The 9,238-nt window shown below is 45.2% G+C and overlaps 1 protein-coding gene across 1 annotated transcript in view; it reads right to left on the reverse strand.

Moving 5' to 3' along the window:
* MAST2 (microtubule associated serine/threonine kinase 2) overlaps positions 1 to 9,128 on the reverse strand; it is a 212,537-nt gene extending 203,409 nt beyond the window's left edge. The window contains 1 exon segment of the mRNA XM_047789211.1: positions 8,934 to 9,128. Coding sequence (XP_047645167.1) covers positions 8,934 to 9,113 — 180 coding nt within the window. The 5' untranslated portion in view covers positions 9,114 to 9,128.
* Between the last annotated feature and the right edge of the window lie 110 nt (positions 9,129 to 9,238).

A 9,238-nucleotide genomic window follows, 5' to 3' on the forward strand; every position in this document is an offset into this window, starting at 1 on the left:
ACAGCCAATAAAGGATTGGGAGTCACTACTGCTGTGACAAGGGTTCAGTCCTTGGCCCAGAAACGTCCACATGCTGCAGGTGCAGTCAAAAATAAAATAAGGTAAGAAGAGCTAAAACCCAGTCACCTTCCTCTCTGGCTTCTCTGGGCTTCCTTGTGGCTGTTTTCCTCTTCCACAGGCTGGACTGACAAAGTGAGAAACTCCTACAGACAGCTCTCACCCGCCACCAGGACCTGAGAGAGCGGGGTCTGCCATGGACAGAGGAAAACAAGCTTTTCCAGATCTCCTAGGTCTTCCTGGGAAAAGGCCTTTACATGCATTCAAAACAGTGACTAACTACCCCAAACCCTGTGGGCCTCTAAAGAATGAAGGTTCTAGGTGATCTACACCCAAAATAAGAGGATTTCCAACACAGTCCTAGTGTGGACTGTGTCAGGGTTGGAGGGCTGTGGCAAAGACTAGCTGGATGACGACCAAACCTCCCCCCCCACCCCCTCCCCCACCCCCCGGGCACAACCGAAAAGACCTGCCCTCCAGCAGCTACGCTAGGCCTTGTGACTCAATTCTGGCAACGGAATAAGGCTAAGTGATTAGGCCATTTCCAGGTCTGGCCCATCAGCCACTCCCACAAGATCCCCCACTTGCCGCCTCAGGGGACCTTGGAAGCCCCGTGTAGAAAATGGTAGCGCTTCCTTTAGTCTGGGTCCTTTCAAATGTATTTGTTACAGCAACTAGTGTTCTTAGATAAAAAAGGCTACCAACATGAGAGCTAGTGATAAAATGTCCCTTTCTCTCACTGGTCAAAGGTAGGACTCAGATTCCCTGGGGTCATCTGGAAAAAATCATCTTGGTATCACCTCTTTGAAATAACTTAAAGACTTTTTCAAAATTAATACCAACAATTTGAAAGCTCTGTTGTCATTAAAGCATTCCTGCAGGCCTGTAATAGTCATGAAAATTAGAAGGTCTGACATTACGGTATTACCTCTGCTTTGATGAAATACAGGCAGAGAAACTATGTGGCTTGTTAATCTCCCAACAAATTAAAGGTTAAAGAATTTGTGCATCTGGTACTCAGGTTCACCCCAGGAAGTATTTTATTACATTAAAGTTGGTACAACTAAAATGCTATCACAGAATTTTAAAATGTGGTTTCCTTGGCCTGATTTTGCTCTTAATTACATTCTAAAACCTAGGGAGACTATAATATCGTCTAAGCCAGTTACTTAATAAAGAAAACCGTAAGTTTCCCTAAAGGGAAAAGCACCAACTAAAGCCATCTTTCCAAGCTGAACAAAGTAAAAGAACAGCTCAATAACACCAACACATCAAAGATCAAGCCCTATCTTTCTCGATTACATTTATTTCTAAAACCAGATGAGAACACAGAAAAATACGAACTCTATGCTCACACATTTAATGTATGCACCATAGAAATATGATAATTAACCATTATTGAGCACTGATTGTTATCAGGCTTTGTAAAAAGTACTTTACATGGATTAATTTATTAAGTTCTAACAACAACCCTATAAAATTGGGCATGATAGCATCTCCATCACACACATGTGGGATAATTACAGCTCAGAGAACTCAAGTAACATGCAACAGGTCACAGAGTTAGAATCTGAGGTCAGAATGACTTATTCACTACACCAACCCTTCTCATTCACTCAAGAAGTATTTATTTAGTACCTCCTATACACAATTCTAGAAGCTGGAGATATAGCAGTGAGGAAAAAAAGACCCAATTTCCTACCCTCATGAACCATATATTCTAATGTGTGAAAATGTCGATAAACAACAAATATGTGATAATAACAGGTGAATAAAGGACATGACTGAAAAGCGGGAAAGGGAATGACCAGTATTAGTTTAAAGACACTGAACAAGGAGTTCCCTGGTGGCCTAGTGGTTGACTCAATGTTGTCACTGCCCTGGCTCAGGTTCCATCCCTGGCCTGGGAACTTCTGTGTGCCACAGGCGCAGCCAAAAATAAAGAAGGCCTCTCTGAAGAGGTGATATCTGAACAGAGACCTGAATGGGACAGGACGCCAGCCATATGGATGCATCTGGAAAAAGAACACCTCGGTATAGAAGTCCTCGAAGGATCATTTTTAAAACGTCCTCACGCAGGAGCGCGCTTAACATACGTGGAGACCAGGAAGGCAGCCGATGTAACCAGAGCTCGGTGCCAAGAGGAATAGAAGAGAACGAGGTTGGCAAAGGCGAAAAGGTGGACCGTGCGTTATCTTACAGGGCAAAACTAGCACTTTGGATTTTGACGGATTGTGATGGAAAGCCACTGCAGGGTTTTGAGCAGGGGGTGACCAACTTTGATTTTAGCTTTAAAGGATGATTTCGATCTTGCTGTATGCAAATTATCATGGGTGCGGAGAGGAGGCAGAAGAACAGAAGCAGGAAGACAGGAGACAGTTATAATAAGCCATGAAAGATGACAAGCTAAGAGTTCCGACTGTGTCTCAGCAGGTTAAGAACCCAACATGGTCTCCATGAGGATGCGGTTCAATCCCTGGCCTCACTCAGTGGGTTAAGGATCCAGTGTTGCTGCAAGCCCAGGCAGAGGTTGAAGATGTGGGTCGGATCCAGTGTTGCTGCGGCTATGGCAGAGGCCTCAGCTGCAGCTCCGAACTGACCCCTAGCCTGGAACTTCCATATACCACAGGTGTGGTGGGAAAAAGAAAGAAAGATGACAAGCTAACATTAGGGCAGTGATGGAGCTAACGGCAAGGTTTCATGAAAGGCGAAATGTATCACCAATCACATCCAATGGGCTGAATGTGGAAAATGAAGTTAAGAAACCAATCAGGAGTTCCCATCACAGCACGGCAGAAACGAATCCGACTAGGAACCAAGAGGTTGTGGGTTCAATCCCTGGCCTTGATCAGTGGGTTAAGGATCTGGCGTTGCTGTGAGCTGTGGTGTAGGCCGGGAGCTGTAGCTCCGATTCAACCCCTAGCCTGGGAACCTCCACATGCTGCAGGTGTGGCCCTCAAAAGACAAAAGGCAAAAAAGAAAAAAAGAAAAAGAAAAGAATCAAGGCGTTCTCTGGTGGCCCAGCAGGTTGGGTTAAGGATATGGCATTATCACTGCAGCAGCCTGGGTCACCGCCATGGTGTGGGTTCAATTCCTGCCTGGCCTCAACACTACTACTACTGCTGAGACTACTACTGAGACTAACACTACTACTACTAATAAATATAATAGTAATAAATAAAAGCAACTGGTTGAGTGACATGAAGACTGGGTTTGGCCACTGGGCTTTGGCCAATGATGACCTTAACCTAAGTGTTTCAGAGGAACTATAGAGAATCAGCCTGATTGGAATGGGTTCAAAAGGAATGAAAGGAAAGGAAGTGAAAGAAGATATAGACAGCTCTTTCAAGCAGTTTTTTGTTTTGGTTTTTGCCTTTTCCAGGGCCACATCCACAGCATGTGGAGGTTCCCAGGCTAGGGGTCTAATCGGAGCTGTAGCCACCAGCCTACACCACAGCCACAGCAACATGGGCTCCGAGCCACGTCTGTGACCTACACCACAGCTCATGGCAACCCCAGATCCTCAACCCACTGAACAAGGCCAGGGATAGAACCCGCAACCTCGTGGTTCCTAGTCGGATTCATTAACCACTGAGCCACGAAGGGAACTCCTCAAGTAGTTCTGTTATAAAGAGGAGCTCTCTCCCACTCATAGACAATTGTTTCATATCGCTTGCTCTCTTGCCTGAATAACTGCAAGAGCCTCTTAACTGGTCTCTGCTTCCACATACCCATTTGGTCATGCTCAACAGAGTAGCCATAAAGATGGGATTGAAATGAATGTGTGTCATGTAATTCCTCTGCTCCAAACTCCCCAGTGGCTGGCCCGTGACCCAATAACTTGGTTTTCAAACCCCTTAGAGCCCCCAGTATGTATATCACTGATGAAAAACAACCAACATCTGCTGATAAAAAGTAATAATTACCAAGGTACCTTAAGGATTTTCCCAAGAAGGTACAAAGCTAGACGGCAAATTCAGCAGAGAACCACAGAGAAGTTTAGATCAGCAATGAAGGAGGCATAATGGTTGCAATATTAAGCTTCCTCTGATTAGTCCTGATCATAGGTGGCCATGAGTAACCGCGGTGGAAAAAGCTTTTAGGGTGGTCTCTGGCTAAAGGACATCCAGTAAAACAACAATGGGAAAATCTGTAAGCAGATGCTCCTACCCTCATCAGGGAACACTGTCCAACTTGCTTCCATCATCCCAGGCTCTGCTCCCAGCACCTTTTCGGGGTTTTTTTTGTTTGTTTGTTTTGTTTTTGCCTTTTTAGGGCCATACCCACAGCATATGGATCTTCCCAGGCTAGGGGTTGAACCAGAGCTGTAGCCACCAGACAACACCACAGCCACAGCAATGCCAGATCCGAGCCTCATCTGCGACCTACACCACAGCAATGCCAGATCCTCAACCCACTGAGTTAGGCCAGGGAGCGAATCCTAGTCCTCATGGATACTAATCGGGTTCGTTACTGCTGAGCCACGATGGGAACACCTGCTGCCAGCACCTTTGATGAAAATGAATCTTCCAAAGGTAACAGTCTTGCAGGAGCTAGCCCTTACTCACACTGCTTCTGGATAAGAGGGGAGGGAGGGCTAATGAACATTCTGGATTGAAAAAACTAAGAAAAATTCTCAAAAGCCCACATTTCAAACACCATGTCCTACATTCTATCCTCCACACAGTTTCCAGAGTAATTCAGCTAAAAATCAAGCCAGGCTATCCTACTCCCCTATTTATGATTCTTTCACATAGGACTAAAGACTTTCTACAATCTAGACTCTTTAGTCTCTTAACTCATCACCCACACCTTCAAGTTCAAGTTCCAACAATACCAAATTGATTACAGTTCCTACACAACATATGCAGCCTCCCCTCTGTGTGTTTTCTGCCCTGTGCTTTTGCCACTGTACTAGCATTGTAGTGCAGAAGAAAGAGAAGATACTATTTCTGCAAAAATAATTTGGAAAACTCCATAACGGTGCTGAGGGAATTCGAGAAACTAAACATGAACACCATCTTCCTCTGTCCTCAAAAACGTCTCATTTCCTTCGCTGATCTATTTCTTTCTATCTGACTACCACGATTACTCAAGTTACCCAAATTCAAAATACTTGCATCATTTTCTGTTAATTCATCCATTCATTCCATCATTACTTAGACCTGCTATAACAAAACTCTTGACAATGCATGATGGTAGATAAAATGATGACACAGTCGCTACCTTCGATAATTTACAACTTAAAAGGAGAAATGAAATAATACAAATATGAATACAGAATGATAGAAGTGCGAGCTGCTACAGCCCAGTCGTGAAAAAGCAACTTCACAGAACAGTTTCTGTGGCATAAGCTAGGCCTGGAAGCTTGAGTAGAATTTTAATGGGCCAAAACAGAGAATAAAGAGCTTTTTCAGACGGATGATTAATTAAAATAAATATATGAAAGTACCTAAGCAGTAAACAAATATTTAACGAATGCCCATTACATACCAGTTAAAACGATAAAGGCCAGTACGATGATGAATAAGGCAGCCTCTATGGAGTTTTTTCTCTGATGAGAGACTGACAACCAATTAGGTAGGATATTGCTGAGGAAATATCTGTTCTAGGCACCAGCACATCTATGTTTCCAATAAACATTCAGACTAGTAACTATGTTTCAAAACCATACTAGGCCCTAGGTATACAACAGTAAATGAAACAGTCTGGGCCTCAAAGAACTTACTAATGAGAGAGAGGAGCAATTTCAATTATGTATTTTGCAAAGGAGACAAAGCAAAGTCTTGGGAACCAAGAGAAGAGGCAGCTAACTCCAGTTCTAATAAAAAGTGATAAGTATCAGGAGTTCCCATCAGGGCTCAGTGCTCACGAACCCAACTAGTTTCCATGAGGACTCAGGTTCTATCCCATGCCTTGCTGAGTGGCTTAAAGATCTGGCGTTGTCTTGAGCTGTGGTGTAGGTCACAGATGTGGTTCGGAACCCGCGTTGCTGTGGCTGTGATGTAGGCTGGCAGCTACAGCTCTGATTTGACCCCTAGCCTGGAAAACTTCTGTATGCCAAGAGTGTGGCCCTAAAAAGACTCCCCCCGCCAAAAAAAAAGGTGGTAAGTATCAAGTGGACCTTGAATGCCAAGGTCTTCAAACTTTATTCTATGGATATAAAGAAGCTAATGAAAGTTTTGAAGATAAAGAAATGAAAATGATCACTTAATTACTTCTCTATCACTGGAACTCAGGTAGTTAGAATGCAAAATAAATCGGAGGCTAAAAGACTAAAAGTATAGTAAATGCAGTTAAGATATTACAACAACCAAGACAAAAGTTTATAAATGCTGAGTTAGGTGATGACAGTGGGTATTCCCATGATTTGAGAGATGTCACGAAGACAGAATCAGCAGAATCCAGATGAGGGGGTCAGGGGAGTGGGGAAAGTCAAAGACCATGGATATAATTTCAAGTTTGATGACAAGGAAAAGGAAAGGCACAGAGAGAAGCACATTTCACAGGAGACAAAAGGAATTCTATCTTGATGGTACAGTAAGCCACTGGCCTAGAGATCCAAGCCCTGCATCCTGCTCAGTAGTTAGTCCTAAACACCAGCATAGTAAATGCAAAAGGAGGCCCACCCCGTGCCATGAGAAACGGGGAACAAAGGCATTTGTAAGAGGCAGAGGCTTGGTGATCAGGTAGGGTGCTTACTCTCTGAATGAATGGAATCCATCCAGTCTCACAACACACTCAACAGAAACTTTTACCTTTTCAACATCAACTAATTTCAAGCGATGGTCTTTCAAGGACCCTATCAAATTATGAACATCTCATGAGTGGCCACATGAGTGTCTTCATTCCATGGGCTGAAGGAACCTTTGAATTGTTTGACTCGCACACTGTAAGTCGCATCTCAATCAAAAAGTAAACAGGAGTTCCCACTGTGGTTCAGCAGGTTAAGAATCCAATGGTATCCAAGAGAATGCAGGTTCGATCCCTGGCCTCCATCCATGGGTTAAGGATCTGGTATTGCCATGAGCTGTGGGTGTAGGTCACAGATGCAGCTCGGACCTGGTGTAGCTATGGCGAAGGTTGGCAGCTGCAGCTCCGATGTGACCCCTAGCCTGGGAACTTCTGTATGCCTCAGGTGCAGCCCTACAAAGAAAAAAAAAAAAAATTTAATATACTATTAAAATCATCAGTTTGGGGAGAGCTTATGTGTAGAAGCCAAACCATAATATGAGGAATGCATACAAGGGGAAGACGCTGAGCCAGTGAGTACAAATGCATTTTTCAAGAAGGTTGCTGGTAAAGCAAAAATGCGATTACAAAGTAGTTTAGGTAGTTACACAATTCAGGGAAATTATGCTGTTTTGTTTTTATCTGAGATATAAGACAAAGAGAAAATAACATACATAACAAGGGCCTACAGCAGATGAAAGGGGATGAAATCAAGGACACAAATAGAAGGGCTTGCCTTCTCTCGAGGCTGAAGCAAAAGATAAGTGAACACAGAAATCCTGAGATGGAGAACAGGGGGAAATCAAGCAACCTTGAACTCTTTAGTGAAGCATGCAATAAGGTCCGCTGGACCAGGTAAACTGAGTCAGGAAAGGATCTAGGCTTTCAGTACATTTTACCATGTTGCGAACAAGAACTGCAGAGAATATAAAAGGTGTGGATGAGGGGGTAATTTATACAGGAGGACAATGCTCTGAGGCCTGAGAGCAAGGCCAGAGACAGCCAACAGCACAGTCTACTCAGGACTTGGTGGAGAATATAAAGGAACAAAAGAGGGAAAAAATCCATGTGCTAACAGGTGCACCACTGAAACGACATAATAAAGAACGATGTCTAAGAAAAATACTTATTTAACATATAGGAAAGAGGCAGGCGACCTAAAAGAACTCTTGAAAGACCCAAAGATAAGGTCACTAGGGTCGTAAGTGGAGCATGCGAAAGGAAAGGTGTCCCTAGAGTTCATTACTACAAAACTTTTGTTCTGTCAATCCCACAAGATCAAGGGCTACATATTGTTACACTGAACGTCCTACAGTTATTAGTGACAACTCCTCCCGACAAATAAAACTGACCTTTATCCCCTCCTTTTAAATACACCTACACTTGATAAATTATATGAACACATCCTGTCCATTCGGAAACCCCATGAACTTCTTACACTTCTTTCCATATATGTTTTCCCACCAAGGTGTCTGCAGTGGTAAACTCCTACAACGCAGAAAACTGTACCCATGAATTCTCTGCTCACTGTACTGGGCTTGAGATTGCACTCATCCATCCCCAAAGCACAGATGTTAACAGCCTATGTTTTAAAAAGTGCTTTCTCCGGAAAGGGATAGTTACAGAAGCAAAACTTAAGAAAGATTGTGATCATACTCCTACAAGACTATAATGATGAAAAATCAGAGAATTCTTAAGAATGACATCCGTTTTCACAACTGCCAAGATCATCTCTAAGAAAAGGATAACACACATTATCATACTGACGGTCCCTACCTTACGCCACTATTTACCCCTCGGGATAACTCCTCCACACCCCTTTAGTAAGCCTATTCTTTGCACTTCATCTACTCCCAGCCCACATTCCATCGCCCTTCTTCCTATCCTGACCTCAGACGCTCACAGGACCGTTTTTCATCCCCCTGCTCCCTCACCTCCCATCAACCCCAGACCATCACTTCCATTTCTCCACTCCCCATTTTTCCGCCTCTCCAGACCTCCCATTCCTCCTGCCGAACTATTCAGTCCCCACCCCTTCAACGCCCAAGCTCAAGTCTTCCCGCCGGAGAGTGCCCTCCCCCTCCTCGCTCCCATTCAGGCTCCCCTTCCCCAGGCTTTCCTTTCCAGATCACGGCCCGCCCTACCTGCTCCTGGACTTCTGGCCCCGGGGGCCCGGTCCGCTCCTCCAGGCGCTGCCTCCCGGGCGGCGCTCGCCGGCGCGGGGCTAAGGGCTGGGGCAGCTCCGCCGCCCGCTGAGCCCCATCCTCCCGACGCGCGACCGGCGGCGGCGGCTGCGGTCGGTCGCGGCCGCGGCTCCGCTTCATATCTGCAGCTGGGCACCGCGGGCGTCAGCGCCGCGACCGTCCCGGCCCCGCACGGCCCCGGGCCGCAGCGCAGCCGCGCCAACCACCGCCCGCGGCCACCATGGCGGGGCAGGCGCCCAAAGCCA

The sequence above is a fragment of the Phacochoerus africanus genome, chromosome 8 (assembly GCF_016906955.1).
Source record: "Phacochoerus africanus isolate WHEZ1 chromosome 8, ROS_Pafr_v1, whole genome shotgun sequence".
In the NCBI taxonomy this organism is placed as follows: domain Eukaryota; kingdom Metazoa; phylum Chordata; class Mammalia; order Artiodactyla; family Suidae; genus Phacochoerus; species Phacochoerus africanus.